Source organism: Trichomycterus rosablanca, chromosome 10 (assembly GCF_030014385.1).
Source record: "Trichomycterus rosablanca isolate fTriRos1 chromosome 10, fTriRos1.hap1, whole genome shotgun sequence".
In the NCBI taxonomy this organism is placed as follows: domain Eukaryota; kingdom Metazoa; phylum Chordata; class Actinopteri; order Siluriformes; family Trichomycteridae; genus Trichomycterus; species Trichomycterus rosablanca.
The window spans coordinates 35,922,698-35,942,221 of record NC_085997.1 but is presented as its reverse complement, the minus strand read 5'-3'; the positions used below and the strand labels follow the sequence as shown (position 1 = coordinate 35,942,221).

The 19,524-nt window shown below is 43.9% G+C and overlaps 1 protein-coding gene across 1 annotated transcript in view; it reads right to left on the bottom strand.

Annotated features, from left to right (window-relative positions):
- Nucleotides 1-19,317, bottom strand: part of doc2a (double C2-like domains, alpha) — a 30,623-nt gene extending 11,306 nt beyond the window's left edge. The window contains exons 1-4 of the mRNA XM_063003866.1: nt 18,999-19,317; nt 14,563-14,642; nt 11,168-11,242; nt 3,592-3,701 (exon numbers count right to left, since the gene is read on the bottom strand). Coding sequence (XP_062859936.1) covers nt 3,592-3,701; nt 11,168-11,242; nt 14,563-14,642; nt 18,999-19,317 — 584 coding nt within the window. The remainder of the gene's footprint in view (nt 1-3,591; nt 3,702-11,167; nt 11,243-14,562; nt 14,643-18,998) is intronic.
- Nucleotides 19,318-19,524: the final 207 nt, after the last annotated feature.

The following is a 19,524-nucleotide window of genomic DNA, read 5'->3' as shown; positions in this document are numbered from 1 at the left end:
CTGAATCTGAGTTTAAAGTCTCGGGTTTGACAATCACGTTATAGCTGGTGCAACAGCGACTCCTACTGTTTGCTCAAGACACTGGAAGAAACAGTGGTAGAGGAATACGGAGAGAGTAGTGCGGTCCTCCACACGTGTGTGTAGGAGGACATGCTAGTTTGAGGCCCACATCTGCCAGCGAAGGAAAAGCACAACCAGTAAAGATAACTGGAGTGCACAGAAAAAAACATAATTATTTATTTTTTATTTGTTTTTTTTAATGCATTTTCTCCCTGTTTTTCCTCCCAATTTAGCACGCTCAATTTGTCTTCCGCTGCTGAGGGATACCAGATTACATCCGAGGAGAGCACGTCGCTGTACATGCCTCTTCCGACACTTGCACAGCCCTCCTCTTCTTGCCCCTGCATTCTGCACAGGCGTCTCTTCCGCCAGTCAGGGTCCTTACACAGCGTATGAAGACCCACCCACCCACACATAGTCCGGTCCCCACCCTGCAGATACGGTGGCCAATTAGTATCTGCTGCAGGCACTGCCAATTATGCCTGCTAGATGGCGCCAAGCCGACCGGTGGCAACGCTGAGTTTCGAACCGAAGAGTTCAGGATCTCGGCACTGGTGTGCTAGTGGAATAATAATGATGATGTGAAAGCAGTCCTGCATTAGTGGCTACAAGTTCAACCAAAAACGTTTTTGCTGACGGCATTAAAAAGTTGGTACGACGCTGAAAAAATGCATCAGAAGGTGACGATGTAGAAAAGTGATGTCATTTGTGATGTCAACTCTATATTTGGATATAGCAGAGTCCCTGTATGTCTCCACCTTATTGTGTTTTTGTCCCCTGTGGTTGTGTAATATAGATTCGTGACGTGTAGAGTTCTCTGTTCCTGCTGCTGTAACGTAATAATTTCCCTCTGGATTAATAAAGTTCGATCTGTTTAACTTGTCACTCATGCAGCACACAAGGGCACGTAACATGCTCCACATCAACATCACTGTGTGTTGTTCTTATTTGGGCATGTTTCACTTTTTAAAGCTTTTTTTCACATGTATTATTGCCATTTGGCAAGGAAGTCTGTCATGTTTTCATTTGTGGGCAAAAAAAAAACTATGGTAAAGGGAAGGAATGTAAGTGAGCCAGCCCGGCTTTCCCAATCTGTTAATCATAATCATTGACCAGTATCTATCTATATAGCTCAATACTTAGAAGTGGTGTCCACATACATTTGAAAAACTAGTCTAGATGTATATTATCTGTGAGCACCCTTTCTGTATTTTCTCTTTGTTTCTTCTCGTCTAGCAAAATTAGGTCCTGTCAGCAGCTTTCCGGAGCTCTGCGCACGTGTTCCTCTATGGCAGCCTAAGCGGTGGCCAGTAATTTGGAACGTGTCACCCTGTCATCCGGAGGAACACCAGCGTTCAGCCTGGCACACTTACGCTGGAGCCCGAGGAACATCCGAATTATAATGAGCTGGGAGTCAAAGCCGGAGGGTGAAGCACTTGATCTTTAGGTGAAGTGGAGATGAGGACAGACGGAGGGAGGGACGGCGGGCGCTCCTTCAATCTTAACATGAAAGTAAGTGAGCGTACTTCTATCAAAGTGGCATCGTTCAGATGAGAAGCGATTAAATGAAGACGTGCACCTGTGTGAAGGCGGTAAATTGTATGCATCGCTTTTCAAAGCCGTGTTTTCTGGCATGCATCAATCAAAAAGTGCCCCGAACCACCAAACACCAAATACAGAAGTGCCTATACCCCCCCCCTTCCCCAAAAAAAGAACACCAAATACAGAAGTGCCTGGTTCATTGCAGAAAGCCGAATTAAAAGATTTTCTTGCATTTTAGACGCAATTTGAGGTTCCAGAGGTTCAAACCCCACACGTTTTGGTCATTTTAGTTCTGACTTCAACCCTTTGACAACACAGGGACAGATTTCCAACCGGATCTTCTGCTTCAGGCCGTAAAACATCCACCATCTACTGTTCTATCTCACATAGCCCCTCACCCACTACTCACAAGCTCTGGAAGGGTCAGTAAAATAAAATGCCCCCCAGAAGTAACTGTAACCTCAATCTGCCACTCAGGCTGGCAGAGAGACAGGAAGAGACAGAGGAAGTGAGACAGAGAACAAGCGTGGATCAGAGCTTCAGAATGACCTCAGTACTGAGGTCAGGCTCATTCTCAACACCCTGATCATCAGCGGCTGTTCAGCTTGTATGTGGTTCATCAATTTTCAAACTGTGTGTATTATAGTACACAAAAACTGGTGCCCGTCAGGGTTCAAGTCTTCAAAACTCTCATACAGCCACAGATTCAGGAGTCCAGAGGAAAAAATAAACATGAGAATACAGACGATAAAAATAGATCAGCGGTTTTCAACCATGGGGGCTCAGTGAGCCAAGGGGGGGGGGGTGTCCCTTTGCAATTGAGATGAGTAAAAAAAAGTAAAAAAATCTATCTATCTGTCTATCTGTCTGTCTGTCTGTCTGTCTGTCTATCTATCTATCAATATAGTCTGTCTATCAATATAATCTGTCTGTCTGTCTGTCTATATACAGTATATATCTATCTATCTATCTATCTATCTATCTATCTATCTATCTATCTATCTATCTATCTATCTATCTATCTAGTCTGTCTGTCTGTCTGTCTGTCTATTTATCTATCAATATAGTCTATCTGTCTGTCTGTCTGTCTGTCTAGTCTGTCTGTCTGTCTATCTAGTCTGTCTGTCTGTATGTCTGTCTATCTGTCTCTCTGTCTGTCTGTCTATCTATCTATATATTTATCTATCTATCTATCAATATAGTCTGTCTATCAATATATGTCTGTCTGTCTGTCTGTCTGTCTATCTATCTATCTATCTATCTATCTATCTATCTATCTATCTATTTATCTATCTATCAATATAGTCTGTCTATCAGTATAGTCGATCTGTCTGTCTGTCTGTCTGTCTATGTAGTCTGTCTGTATGTCTGTCTATCTGTCTCTCTGTCTGTCTGTCTGTCGATCTATCTATCTATTTATCTATCTATATATCAATGTAGTCTGTCTATCAATGTAATCTGTCTGTCTGTCTATGTAGTCTGTCTGTCTGTCTGTCTGTCTGTCTGTCTGTCTGTCTATCTATCTATCTATCTATCTATCTATCTATCTATCTATCTATCTATCTATCTATCTATCTATCTATCTATCTATCTAGTCTGTCTGTCTGTCTGTCTGCCTGTCTGTCTATTGATCAATCAATAGGCCTGTCTAACTGTCTATCTATTTATCTATCTATCGATATAGTCTATCTGTCTATCTATCTGTCTGAACCTGTAGGAACTTCAGAGACCGAGTTGTTTCCTGAACATACATGTTATTATCAGGTCACAGAATGCTAAATGACTGCAACAATCTGACCACTTCTTTGGGATTTGGTCCTTCCTGCCTTTAATACAGCCCCACAGGAAGGTGTTGTTATTACACTAAGACTTAGGGAAAGCATGTGTTCACCACTTTACCGTTTAGTCTTTAGCTGTTACTTTTGCAGGATGTTCACTGTGAAGAACGAGTGTCACGACCACGAGTAATGAACTTCTGATAAAAAATACCTGAGTGTTTTTCTGCACATGTCTTCCTCTGTGATGCCGCAGTAGGTGAGCGTCTCATTCCAGACAGGATTCAGCGTGTTCTTCACTGTCTTTGTCTTCAGCTTGTTCGCCTGGATGGGTGACATTGGTGGCACATTAGAAGAACCATAACTGCCTACAATAACGGTCATTCTTCTTTAGGCTTTTTTGCACTTACATTTGTCTTAATTTGGATATACTCACTTCTCCTGTGCACTCTGGTGACCTTTGCTATCACACTGGATGCAATACAATTTAGACTTTTGGTCAAAAATGCACATTGCTATGTTTAAAGGAACAGCATTTCACACAGACATCAAGACCTCGTCCCAGATGTGAAGCATAGTGGAGGGTGTATCATGGTTTAGGGCTGTTTTAGCAGTTTGCAACTGAGAGGAGAATGTCAGGGTGGTAATCCATCATCTGAAGGTTAATAGAAGCTGGATAATGAGGCATTTGGGCTTCGGGTGGCCCAACACTGGATGAGCCTTGGAAAGGAGGGCCAACATCACAGTCAAAACTGTAGCCAGCCATTGGCAGCAGATTAGAAGAGCCATTGTTTGACCATCTTATCAACAACAACTGGCAGTTTTCTCTGGCCTTTTTGCATTGTCTTAATTTATATATACTCAGTTCTCCTGTGGCAACCCCTGCTAAATGCACACTTCCCTTATATCTATACACTGCCCAACGATGGATGCTCACAGAGTCCCAGCACTTACAGAGGAACATTCTCCTCTCTTCGCATTCTTCTGCCCACGTCAGCACCCTCGACCAGTCAGTAGGAGTCACTGTTGCAGCGGCAAGAAGGATAAACGGGGGTATGTCCTCCTTTAGACATGACCAAATGTGTCAAATAAGTGCCCAACCGTCCTGGTGGTACCACCAAAACAAGATGGGATCACAAGGGTCAGAGGAAACATCTCAGAAGTTGTGCTGGAATGGAACTGGGGTAAAAAGTAACTGCCCTCTTTTTTCTCCCAATTTAAAGTAGCCAATCCGCTGCTTGGGACCCCAATGTCGTCCAAGGAGGGTGTATATTCCCTCTGACAAGTCCACCAAACCTTTCTTATTCTCCCATATTTTGATGGATTTGTGGGTGAGGTCAGCTTTGAATGTGGAGAGCCACGCACCAATCCACTTTCTGTACAAGCGCCCTGTACAACCCCACACCTAATTAGTTTGGTCTTTCCCAACCAGCAGACTGGACGCCAGGTTTGTCTGCTGCAGGCACTGCCAATTATGCCTGTTAGGGGGCGCCCAGCCAACCTGTGAGCTCAGAATCTAGCGGAATATTTCGCTGCGCCACCTGGGCGCCCAACTACCCCCTTTCCAATTAACTGTACTGTATTTACGTGATATTGCTCTTTAAGTAATCAGCCTTTGGGGGTTGTCAATGCTTCAGACCCCAGTCTCCAACCTCATATTCATTTAAAGCTTACTTGACTGTAAACAGTGTCACCCATGTGCCAACAATGCTGCTCCTGCTAGATGAAACCTGGCTTGTTTGCACCAAAAGAACTCACTACAGAATTTATCAGAGACAAATAATTAATAACTCCAATAATTGTTTTGGCTAGTTTTCACGTTTATTTCATTTTAATTCTGTTGGTATGATTTGTGTAAATCCTATTTATTTAAAGTATCCTCCAGTCCACCCAAGAATGATGTGGGTCCCTGCTGAGTCTGGTTCCTCTTAAGGTTTCTTCCTGTAATTTTAAGGGAGTTTTTCCTGCCACTGTCGCCATCGGCTTGCTCGAAAGAGATTTTTGGTCTGTTGGTCCTGGATTCTGTAAAGTTGCTTTGAGACAATGTCCATTGTAAAAAGCGCTATATAAATAAAATGGACTTGACCCATGTAGCTTCTAACAGACAGCAGACCTGTTTTATTCAGACAATCTAGTCGTCTCTAATTCCATCCTAATGGAATCATGCAGCTAGCGCCGCCTCCAACGTGCCAGCCGAGGAGCGCCGAGACTATTGCGCACCCCCTCCGACATGCCTTGGAGAGAGAAAGTAGGTGTGGGCGTGTGTGTGGGCACCCGGCCAATCAATACTACAGCTGAGAATCAACTCGCATCAGTGCAGCTGGCGCATTAGTATGGACGACAGAGCTCAGTCTACGTAATAGGTCAAGAGGTCTGGAGATTCTGGAGAGCTGCTGATCCTACCGGCTGAGCTGCAGGGAACACCAGAGATCCACCGGAGTGCACAGGCAGTCGTTTACATTGAAGGTGCTAACAGAGGAATGCACTTAATTTAGCTTCTGGGAGACTGTTCGGATCAGCTGACAAAGTGGAGTGCAGTTTTCCACAGACCCCGCTAATCCATTAGCGTCAGCTACACCAATTTAGGTAAAAGGAGCTTATAAAAACATGGCCTAAAGCAGCTCCTGCAATACGTTGTTATTTCCCTGCTGTGTTAGGAAGACAGATCTCACCCGTCTGCGCGGCTCTTCCAGGCATTAGCTAGAAGCTAATGGCCAAATTGATTATAGGCTAATTGTCTTTCTGTATATAGCATCTGTTGATGGCTTCTGTAGCAAAGCTAAGAGAAATGGCCAGTACATTTTAAAAGCTGTTGAAATACACTTTGGTCAAAAGAATGTGGACACCCCTCATTAAGAATGGAAACATACACTGATCAGCCATAGCATTAAAACCACCTCCTTGTTTCTACACTCACTGTCCATTTTATTAGCTCCACTTACCATATAGAAGCACTTTGTAGTTCTACAATTACTGACTGTAGTCCATCTGTTTCTCTGCATGCTTTGTTAGCCCCCTTTCACCCTGTTCTTCAATGGTCAGGACCCCCACAGGACCACCACAGAGCAGGTATTATTTAGGTGGTGGATCATTGTCAGCACTGCAGTGACACTGACATGGTGGTGGTGTGTTAGTGTGTGTTGTGCTGGTATGAGTGGATCAGACACAGCAGCGCTGATGGAGTTTTTAAAAACCTCACTGTCACTGCTGGACTGAGAATAGTCCACCAACCAAAAATATCCAGCCAACAGCGCCCCATGGGCAGCGTCCTGTGACCACTGATGAAGGTCTATAAGATGACCGACTCAAACAGCAGCAATAGATGAGCGATCGTCTCTGACTTTACATCTACAAGGTGGACCAACTAGGTAGGAGTGTCTAATAGAGTGGACAGTGAGCGGACACGGTATTTAAAAACTCCAGCAGCGCTGCTGTGTCTGATCCACTCATACCAGCACAACACACACTAACACACCACCACCATGTCAGTGTCACTGCAGTGCAGAGAATGATCCACCACCTAAATAATACCTGCTCTGTGGTGGTCCTGTGGAGGTCCTGACCATTGAAGAACAGGGTGAAAGCTGGTTAAAAAAGTATGTAGAGAAACAAATGGACTATTAACTGAAAGACTGAGAGGTTGAATGCCGGCTCTGCCATGCAGCAACTGTTGGGCATTTTTAGCACTTAGCAGACGCTTTTATCCAAAGCAACTTACAGTACTGTGACAGTATACAGTCTAAGCAATTGAGGGTTAAGGGCCTTGCTCAAGGGCCAACAGAGGCAACCTTGCAGTGGTGGGGCTTGAACCAGCAACCTATTAATTACTAGTCCAGTACCTTAACCGCTAGGCTACAATTGCCATCGTATAATATTATTTTGAATTCTCTCGCCCCCCACCGGTCCATGAAATTATATCTGATATGAAACCTGAGGTTGGGGACCACTGAGCTCCTCTACCTCCCTACAAACCATCAATTTCTCCTGAACTGAAGGCAATGCAAGTTTATTTGTATAGCATCTTTTATACACAGTGCACAGGCAATTCAAAATGCTTTAAAAATTAAAAGCATTAAAACATTCCTGAGATTGAACCTCAGAGAGACTTTTTGCAAATATGGCTACAATTAAAAGAACATGAAATTAAACCAGAGAGATAAAACGCTTTCCATACAGAATAAAAGATTAAGAACATAAAAAATATAATAAAGTAATTAAAATAAAGCTCTAAAGTGCAGTAATAATAGAGTGCAAAAATTACAGCTCAATCATAGGCACAAGAAAAGAGGAAAGTTTTTAACCTGGATTTAAACAATCCTACATTTGAGGCACATCTAACATCTCCTGACTGTCTGTTCCAGTTATACCAAGTTCACACTACATGACTTTCCAAGTCGTCAGGTCGCTGTACAGTTCACACTACACAACTGGATCTCGGGAGTCTTTCAAGTCGGTGTGGCTTTCACACAACACCATCTATCACCAACTGGAATCACAGGCGAGCTTCTCTGGTCTCCCAAATTACGTTCTGTCACAAAAACAAACACGAGAAGTGATGAGAGGTTTGATGATACCACGTCCAAAAATACACGTCAACAAGTAGCGAGTGATCAGAGTTTGTGTGCTGATGTGCAGCGTAAAATCAAGGAGGAAAAATAAATGAATCTGAGTGGATTTGGCAACGCGAGCAGCATGGATTGTTCTATAGAGAGTTGGAGGTTAATAAATATTTTTTGCAATGCAGCGTGGGTGTTTTGTAGAGAACGATCAGGTCAGAAATACCGTTACTTGTGTGTGTGCTGATGTATTCTGATATAAACTATATTACGCCCCTGTCCTACCTTTTTACACTCCTCCCCTGCGTTTCCCCTCACCCCGTATCTTGTGTTCTCATTGGCGCTAGATTTTCCGGCTCGGGAGCAACTTGGCGTTCGCTCGGCGATCGAAGCTCGGCTCTCAATCGCTATGTGTGAGCTGCTCAACAACTCGATCCGAGTGCTCGCTGACCGAAGGGAGATTTCTAGCTTGTCAAATATCTGGATCTGAGTTGCCCAACTGGCAATGAGTGCGGTGTTGAACAGCCAATGAGAACGCAAGATACGATGTGAGGGGAAATGCAGGGGAGGAGTGTGAAAAGGTGGGACAGGGGCTTAAATTTATATCAGAATACATCAGCACACACTGAAGTTTTACAGTATTTCTGACCCGATCGTTCTCTACAAAACACCCACGCTGCATTGCAAAAAATATTTATTAACCTCCAACTCACTATAGAACAATCCCTGCTGCTCGCGTTGCCAAATCCACTCAGATTCATTTATTTTTTCTCCTTGCTTTTACACTGCACATCAGCACACAAACTTTGATCGCTCGCTACTTGTTGACGTGCAGTTTGGGATGTGGTATCATTAAACCCCTCGTCACTTCTCACGTTTGTTTTCATAACAAAACGTAGTTTGGGAGACCAGAGATGCTCGCCTGTGATTCCAGTTGGTGTAATGTGAAACCCCCTGTCACCGATCAGTCGTGTAGTGTCAAAGCCACACCGACTTGAAAGACTCCCGATTACAAGAGATCCAGTTGTGTAGTGTGAACTGTACAGAGACCTGACCGCTTGGAAAGTCGTGTAGTGTGAACTGTACAGAGACCTGACCGCTTGGAAAGTCGTGTAGTGTGAACTGTACAGAGACCTGACCGCTTGGAAAGTCGTGTAGTGTGAACTGTACAGAGACCTGACCGCTTGGAAAGTCGTGTAGTGTGAACTGTACAGAGACCTGACCGCTTGGAAAGTCGTGTAGTGTGAACTGTACAGAGACCTGACCGCTTGGAAAGTCGTGTAGTGTGAACTGTACAGAGACCTGACCGCTTGGAAAGTCGTGTAGTGTGAACTGTACAGAGACCTGACCGCTTGGAAAGTCGTGTAGTGTGAACTGTACAGAGACCTGACCGCTTGGAAAGTCGTGTAGTGTGAACTGTACAGAGACCTGACCGCTTGGAAAGTCGTGTAGTGTGAACTGTACAGAGACCTGACCGCTTGGAAAGTCGTGTAGTGTGAACTGTACAGAGATCTGACGACTTGGAAAGTCGTGTAGTGTGAAATTGGCATTAAGCGGAAGCCAGTGTGGAGATTTTAGAACTGGACTGATGTGCTGTGTTCTCATCCGCCAGGTTTAAACTCTAGCAGCAGCGTTCTGAATGAGCTCAAACTGTTTAATGGTCTTTTTGGGAAGTCCAGTTAAGAGACCATTACAGTAGTCCAACCCTACTGGAAATAAAAGCAGAAGAAGCCTCTCTAGATCTCGTTGGGACACCAGACCCTTGATTCTGGCTGTTTTGGTGATGATCTGGGACCTGAGGTGTTCACTAAACACAGTAATTAGGACGGGTGTCTACATACTTTTGGTCACACGGTGTGTAGAGATGCAGGCTTTGCCGACCAAAACTGTCAGCTTTGAGTGATGGATTCAACAACCAACAACAACTACGTGTCGTGTCATCATTCAGCCCGAGGATCAGGAAGTGGTCGTTTCTTCAAAGACTTTGTGCTCAGATGCCCAAAATAGGCTGTGTGGGTGGGATGTGTCCTAAACCAGAGCCCTCGTTAGACTGTGCAGAGCAACAACACCACTAGACACGTATCAGAGGAGGTCAAAAGTGTACATACACTCATGAAGCATAAACGTGTTGGGATTTCAATCATTTCTGCTTTTTTATATACACCGATCAGCCATAACATTAAAACCACCTCCTTGTTTCTACACTCACTGTCCATTTTATCAGCTCCACTTACCATATAGAAGCACTTTGTAGTTCTACAATTACTGACTGTAGTCCATCTGTTTCTCTACATGCATTTTTTAGCCCCTTATACTCAGTTCTTCAATGGTCAGGACCCCCACAGAACAGGTATTATTTAGGTGGTGGATCATTCTCAGCACTGCAGTGACACTGACTGGTGTGTTAGTGTGTGTTGTGCTGGTATGAGTGGATCAGACACAGCAGCGCTGCTGGAGTTTTTAAATACCGTGTCCGCTCACTGTCCACTCTATTAGACACTCCTACCTAGTTGGTCCACCTTGTAGATGTAAAGTCAGAGACGATCGCTCATCTATTGCTGCTGTTTGAGTCGGTCATCTTATAGACCTTCATCAGTGGTCACCGGAAGCTGCCCACGGGGCGCTGTTGGCTGGACTTTTTTGGTTGGTGGACTATTCTCAGTCCAGCAGTGACAGTGAGGTGTTTAAAAACTCCAGCACAACACACACTAACACACCACCACCATGTCAGTGTCTGCAGTGCTGAGAATGATCCACCACCTAAATAATACCTGCTCTGTGGGGGTCCTGACTATTGAAGAACAGCATTAAATGGGGCTAACAAAGCATGTAGAGCAACAGATGGACTACAGTCAGTAATTGTAGAACTACAAAGTGCTTCTATATGGTAAGTGGATGTAGAAACAAGGAGGTGGTTTTAATGTTATGGCTGATCTGTGTATAATATAAAGCTCACTCGACCATGGACAGTAAACCCTGAGCTCCAGTAATTTCTACTTTAGTGTTTTTTTGGACTGTAGTCCAATAAACCAGACCAAATTTCTCTCAGCACAAGGGTTTGGTTTTCTTTCTGACCTTGGACAGAAACCAGTTTTCCATGTATTATTTATTTTGTGCAGTAAAAGTAACTGTATTTTTACTGTAGTCAAGCACTGGAATCTAATAAGGAATTGAGGGACCATGCTACAAAGTGAAATGACAAATAATGTCATAAAATAATGAGGTAGAACAAACCTTGCAGGCACCTGGGAGCAGATGGAGCTTCACATAAGGGTCAGCCAGACCATTGAAGTCCATCGGCTTCAGGCCCTGGAACACAGAGGAACACAGGAACACAGTGAGCTGTAGCTGGACCATGGACAAGTATTACATAGCAGTGCAACTCCTCTGTAAAGTTCCCTCATATCTGCAGAGTAAAACATCCACACAGAAGCTCAGATGATTCATTTGGTGGTGTAGAACATTCTAGAATAGTATTTAATTTCTCGATATAGCCTCCTAATGTAGGATGCAATCCTTTCAGCAGGCCCTGAGTCTACCTTGTGGTCTTCATTCAGGTGGATGAACCTAAACCAATGATGTCTCCAAACCAGTTCAGCTGGCTCTTCCACATTTGTACATTTAAAGAGCCTTGGTCTACTCTAAGGGCGCATTCACATGAGAAGTGGCAAAACCGTGAGCCTCGGCACAAACTGTGGCTTTGTTTAGTTTAAGCGGTAAAACCTCATCAAAGTGTGAATATGGGACGAATCTGCATTTGTGTGGAATAACCATCAGATCCAGTGTTACAGCTCCACATGTATCTGTGTTTATCTGTAGTTTCCTGACTGTTTCACTTTTAAACTTGTGTTACAGCTCGAGGTTCTGAGAAATTGTGAGAATCATAATCAGCTTCTCCCAGACTCTAAAACGCTTATTGTTAAAATAAAGCTTAATGTGGTTTAATGTAGTAAAAGAAGGAGACAGGAGCACTAAACTTCTCTTCATTATTACTGCTCATAAGTTCCTCCACTAATCACATTCCTCACTCGCTGTTTTAGTACAATTAGTCACATTAAACATTGTTATTACAGCCAGAGTCACTTTTACCACATCATATCAAACAGTTCGTCTCATTGCAGGAGCTTTGAAAAGATTATCAGCAAACTGGGTCAAAGTTTAATCAGGTGAACTTTGAGCGCTGCGGATGCAAGGGCAAATAGCGCTATAGCTATGTATAGCTCATTAAGCTTTTTAGACTCTTGGACAAGCTGATTCTCAGAATTTCTCAAAACCTTGAGCTGTAACAAGTTTAAAAGTGAAACAGTGAGGAAAATACAGCTAAACATAGATACATGTGGATGCTTAAAGAGTGGACGTGGCAAAATAGTGCTGTGCGCTGCTTAGGGAGGCACAGCGGCAAGCTAAACGACACTGCCATGCCACATAAAAAAACAATCAAAACAGTCGACGCAAAAACGATTTTGCCACCTCTCATGTGAACGCACCCTAATGCTCTTCATCCAGTAAAGAAACCTCCCTTCTGTCACATGTACCTGTGACCTTAATAATAAATTGGTCTGGATGCTCAGATTTAATCCAAGAAACACCAGTAAGCAGGTCAGTCACTGTCCACAGTCAAGTGGGCTTTATATCACCAAGGTCTTAGAAGTTGCCATGCATGAAAGAATCCCCTATTCCAAAAACCTTGTTGGTCTTTTAGTCTGCAGCTGCCGCTAAGACTACAATGATGAAAAGCTTGCTTGAATCGGTTGTGTCACCCATGTTCCAGCAGCTTCTAATTCATTAAAATACCAATTTCGGTGGCACTCAGATTAAATCTGACCAAATAATAACAAAGCTGTAAATATTAGCTGCAGAATGGAGGTTTCATTAGCGAGTGTGTGGGCTTACGCTCAGCAATCAGATAACAAGCGCATTCAGGAGCACCTAGAAGTAGATCCGCTGCCTCCTTAGATTATAAGAGAGTAGAACTAGTTTGGACATATCGCATATATATTTCAGACATGTCCCACTGAACGGAGATGCTGGGACAGACCCAGGACCTGCTGAAGGAGATTATATCTCACAGCTGGCTTGAGAACATCTGGGGATGCTCCAGGAGAAGATGAAATCTGTGGAGAGGATATAAAACCGTCTGTGCTTGTTCATTTCAACCTAACAATGAGAATTGGATGGAGGATGAGATTAGACTCTGCCTCATAAAATCATTCACAGAGAGGTGAAAACAACCACATAACACCTACATATTCAGGCCGTGATTGATTCTTCAGCTGGAAGCCACTGACAAACCAACAATCACAAGGTACGACTTTTAGAATCCAGGAGCCACATTAAGTTTACTCTGGGGCTCGTCGGAATTGAAATTCCTTCTCCGGCGAGGATAAGGTGACACAAAGAGTCGAGAGGTAATAGCAGGGGAACGTGGCTTTGACTGACAGCCATGCTGTAATGAGGACCTCGGATTCTGTACCGTCATTCTGAATTTAGGAGCTCGAGTTCATCTGTAAGATTTGCTTTGTCATTAAGCATTAATCCCAAAGTGCCTGAAATAAGCTTCATTATTAAGGAACAGGTTCTGTTAGGTACCACATTGTGAGAACTGTACGGGGGTGGATGGGGGAACTTAGTGTTCAACTGCTGAGCGAGAAATACGCCAGCTTTAAAAGTGCAGCCGAAATTGCTTCATGATCACAAAGACAGCTTTCTAAGGGGGAACTTCTCTGGTCAGTCTGGGAATCTGGGCTGGTTAAAACCCAACAACACTGTACCTACAAGCACAGAACCAGCTAAATTACACTTTGGGGCTGTTTTGCTGTCAACACCCCTGCTGTGCTTTTTTGTGGGACAGTGGTAGCTCAGTGGTCAAGCCCTGCATCTGCCAGATTGACACTGTTGGACTCGTATCCCTTAACCATCTACTGCTTAGATTGTATACTGTCACAATTGTAAGTCATTTTGGATAAAAGTGAGGTTGAAAATAGTGGACTATACATCAACATTTATTAGAAAGGCATGTGGACCAAGTTTGACCACACATTTAGGTGTCCTGTAGTCCAAGACTGACTGTGGATACTAGGTCAGAGATTCAGGTCAACTAAAGAGCCTGGTTAATGTGGGAGATTGCTCTGGAATAAAGACCTCAAGTGGACTAGGGATCCAAATCCAGTAATCAAAGGGTTAAGCACAGATCCAGGTCAAGTATAAACCAGGTTCAATGCAGTTGCTGGTGGACTATAGATTTTATTCAAAGCGACTTACAGAAGTGTGAGAGTAGTATGCAGTCTGAGCAATTGAGGGTTAAGGGCCTTGCTCAAGGGCCCAACAGCAGCAACCTGGCAGTGGTGGGGCTTGAACCAGTGACCTTTTGATTACTAGTCCAGCACCTTAAACATTAGGCTACATCTGCCCTACTATAAACCAGTTCAATAACAGGCTACAGCTCTATGAACTATGAACCCAGTTTGACTTTGAACGTAGATGGATTATGGTCCTGCTGTGCTTGCAAAACATGGTGATCAGGTGAAGCTTCTAGTCTGTGGTCTAGTCCAAACTATTAGCAACACCTAGCTTAACCCAATTACAGTTCCCAGGATGGAGGGAAAGGTAAACAGGATTTATGTGATTACCTTGGCTCGAAGGACGGTGCAATGCAGGGAACTTGTGGCTGATTCATAGAGAAGATCAAACTCCAGAGTTCCTAATGATGCTGCAACAGAGAATCAAAGCATTAAAAAAAATCAATCAACGTGTTAAATTAATACTATTAATGATTAGAAACAAATATTTGTTGTATATGTCATGGTAGCAGGTCCTGATAAGGTCTTTTCATGTCTTTCATTAAAACCTTAGAGCTGACTAAGTATCCCTGACTGCTGAACCCCATTCACTGGTTTCCTGTAGCTGCCCACATCGGATTTGACCACTAACATTAAAGAACTCATTAAAACATGTTCTATACCCTGTAACCTTTAAGGCTCGACTCAACTCGACTAACCATCCCTCAAAGCTCAAGGAAGACAAGCATCACTGTGCCATTAGTAATGAAGAGGTGGGTCATCTGATGATGGTTGAAGATGAGAGGATACTTCAGCAGAGGTTGAAACATCATCAGATGACCCACCTCTACAACCACACTCACTTAATCCAGGTACACTACAGCCAAGGAAAGAGAGAAATCTCATATCAAGAAGGCCCTGGGTGAATACGGTTACCCCAACTGGGCATTCGTCAAAGCTGGAAAAATGCCCAAACATGGCTCCAGCGGATCTAAGGGAGGAGAGGGACAACCACTGTCCAAGTGCAAACCAGTGGTGATTCCATATGTGGCAGGAGTAGCAGAACAATTGAGACGGATATTTTCCAAACACCGCGTTTCAGTTGCTAATTAGTTCACCCTAAGGACCGGGTTCCTCGACACAAACAGAGTAACGTAGTGTATGCTGTTAGGTGCCGGGAAGATTGCCGGGAACTGTACATCAAGGAAACTAAACAGTAGTGGTGCGCGGATCGATCCAAATATCGATATTATCGATATCAACATTGGTATTGGTATCGGATCGATACTAGTGTGATGGGATTGATACTTTAGTTTCACATTCAGCGCGGTTCTCCCGTTTCGTCATAAAGTAAAGATCATGTCTGTACAGACTCGCTCCTCTCACATCTTACATGCTCACCTCGCTTCTGGTACCGTCACGTTATGTTGTTAAAATCCATCAGTACATCAGTACATTGGTAGACATTGGAAGATTGTAGGTTTTTGAATACTTTGCTTTGCAGATACAGAAATAGGATTTTATGGAAATAATAGTGTAAACTATACGTACATAAAGTACGGATGTACCTTACGCACATTGCGCACCCTGTGCAAATGAATCGGAGCATGTAGTGAGGCTCTTATTCCGTGTTTTGGTGAACGAGAGCTCTTTTCTTTTGACTTTGTGCTTATAAATGTAAACAGAATAGCATTGATTATTTATTTTAAATTAACAAGGACACGTATTCGGTCACTATTAAAAATTTACAAATTTATTCACCCTGCAAACACAACTTTGTGGTATTAGTTAGCCGCTTGGTGGTGATACACCATGATGGTAACGTTGTGAGAAAGTAAAGCACCAGAAACAAGAACTCGGACCACTTTAAACAACTGATTTATTTACAACCCTACTGAGAGCAGCTACTTACAAAAATGTATGTATTACAAAATACACTTAAATGTCATGAAAATTCATTCAGATTTAGCAGTTTGATGATGCATCTACCTTAATTATAAAAAAAATATTGGTATCGGATCGATATCCACGATACTGGCCCTGTATTTACTTGGTATCGGATCGATACCAAATTTTGCAGTATCGCACACCACTACTAAACAGCCACTGGCTAAATGGATGGCCCAACATAGAAGATCGACCTCTTCTAGCCAGGACTCCGCAATTTAGACCCACCTGCAAGCCAGCAGCCACTCATTTAATGATGATGTGCAGATCCTTGACAAGGAGGAACGCTGGTTCGAACAGGGAGTCAAATCTATGTGAAGAGGGAACGACCATCTCTGAACCGATGAGGGGGCCTGAGAGCACATCTCTCACCATCTTACAACGCTGTAATAGGAGCTATACTCCAATCATGTGTTAAAGGCACACATGGTCATTGTAATTAATGGTCATTGTGATTTGCATATGGACCTGATCACCGGTTCCATTGTTATGCAATGAGTAGTGATCAGTCGTTATGCAAATCAACTTCATATAAGGTTAGGGTATTCACCACCAGCTCAGACTGAAGAAGTCACTTAGATGAGTGACGAAACGTAACCCTATATTGCCAAAAGTATTCACTCATCTGCTTCACACGCATATGAACTTGAGTGACTCACATTCCTAATCCATAGGGTTTAATATGATGTCAGCCACCCTTTGCAGCTATAACAGCTTCAACTCTTCTGGGAAGGCTTTCCACATGGTTTAGGAGTGTGTTTATGGGAATTTTTGTCAGGTCAGACACTGATGTTGGACGAGAAGGCCTGGCTCACAGTCTCCACTCCAATTCACCCCAAAGGTGTTCTATCGTGTTGAGTGTGCAGTCCAGTCGAGTTCTTCCACACCAAACTGGCTCATCCACGTCTTTATGGACCTTGTGCTTTGTGCACTGGTGCGCAGTCATGTTAGAACAGGAAGGGGCCATCCCCAAACTGTTCCCACAAAGTTGGAAGCATGAAATTGTCCAAAATCTCTTGGTATGCTGAAGCATTAAGAGTTCCTTTCACTGGAACTAAGGGGCCGAGCCCAACTCCTGAAAAACACCCCCACACCATACTCCCCCCTTCACCAAACTTTACACTCGGCACAATGCAGTCAGACAGGTACCGTTCTCCTGGCAACCACCAAACCCAGACTCGTCCATCGAATTGCCAGACGGAGAAGCGTGATTCATCACTCCAGAGAACACGACTCCACTGCTCTAGAGTCCAGTGGTGGAGTGCTTTACACCACTACATCCAGGGGCGCTTTAATGCACGGGCTTACCTGGGCTTCAGCCCAGGGGCCCCGAATAATTGAGGGTCCCGGATTGGCTGTTTTATTTTTTATTTATTTCGTTAGTTATTTTGGTTAATAAGAATGGGGGAAGCTCACAAACCAATGATTTTGTAAATCATTTACACGTTATTCACGTTTCTGACTGTTGATTGGCCAGATAAACGAGCTGCTGTAATTCTGATTGGTGGTTTCAGTTAAGCAACGTGAACATTAGAGCTAATATGTGAGTGACATTCAGCTCAGCCAATCAGAATGCAGCACCAGGTTTATACATTAGTTTTGTATATGAGGCTCGCATTATGGTCCCAGCATTGAAGTTCGGTTGTGGAACTAGGCGGTCAAAAGTGCTGTAACGCTCATTGAAGTCCTGACTAAACAGTTAAAGTGACTCGACCCTGTCGTGTGTCTTTATTTCCACACCTCCACCACCGCACAGCAAAAGACCCGTAGCATCCCCACCGGACAGCGGCTAGGTGAGCCGACCCTGTACGGTAGCAAGTGGCTAATGCTAGCGGTAAAGTGCCGCGATAGCGAAAGTAAAAACAATATTTTCGTTAAAATAAAGTAAAATATAAAAATAACTAAAAGACAATGAAATATCAGAATACATGTAATCACAATACACAGTGAGTGCACAGCAAGGGATTTTGGGAATCTGTGTAACCTGCTTAACGCTACTAGTCCTATATATAGAGGAGGGCCCAAAATTATTTTTTGCACTGGGGCCCACGAGCTCCTAGTTATGCCACTGAACTCTGTTGTCTTGCGTTTTGTACTGATTTTATGAAAACTATACGTGGGGGGCCCACAACCAGCCGTAGCCCCTGGGCCCACAGGCAGGTTAAATCGCCTCTGACTACATCCATGAAGCTCTACACACTGTTCTTGAGCTAATCTGAAGGTCGCATGAAGTTTGGAGGTCTGTAGCGATTGACTCTGCAGAAAGTTGGTGACCTCTGCGCACTATCCGCTGACCCCGCTCTGTCCTTTTATGTGGCCTAACACTTGGTGGCTGAGTTGCTGTCGTTCCCAATCGCTTCCATATTGTTATAATACCACTGACAGTCGACTGTGGAATATTTAGCAGAGAGGAAATTTCATGACTGGACTTGTTGCACAGGTGGCATCACGGTACCACGCTGGAATTCACTGAGCTCCTGAGAGCGACCCATTCTTTCACTAATGTTTGTAGAAGCAGTCTGCATGCCTAAGTGCTTGGTTTTATACACCTGTGGTCATGGAAGTGATTGTAACACCTGAATTCAATGATCTGGATGGGTGAGTGAATACTTTTGGAAATATAGTGTATCTCTACACCAAACTTGTGTCCAGATGAACTGATTCAACTTTGTGGACCCCCTCACTTAAGTTAATTCTCAGCCTGTGATTTGTAGGATGAAACTACAGCGCACTCTTGGTCTGGTAAATACTATAAATGTAAATAAATTAAAACCACATCTAAAAAACGTTAGTCTATCCAGTGTTAATGATTATGGATCTATGCCTGATATCAGACTCACTATTATCGTCGCTGTCGCAGCTGTCGATCTCCACTGATGTTTCCATTCTGTTGGTGGAAGACAGCATCCCTCCACCTGCTGCTGCCCTCGGAGACAGCGGAGACAGGAGTCCCCCTCCCGCCGACGTTCCCCCAGCAGACGGTACAGATGGAAAGCCTGTCTGGCTCGGCGAGAGCGAATCGCAGACGGAGGACGTCGGGGAGAGGCGGGGGAAGTAGGCCGAGATCTGCCTGATGGGCCGGATGGGGCCGGGGCAGACGTTGATCGCCATGTGCTCCTGGATGGAGATGGTCAGTCGCTTTTCCTTCTGCACCGTCATCTAGCTGGTGAGTACAGACAGAAACAAACAACAGGCTGTTGGAGTGATTGAACTTGAGGGTAATCGAACCAAACTTTGAGATCTCTGTCTCATCTTAAGTCTCAGGTTCATAAGTCTTGGTCCTGTCTCAATCATTAAACTAAACAGTGTTAAATTGGCATGGAGAGTCAATAGGTAGTGTGGGTACTGCACAGCAACTGAGACCTT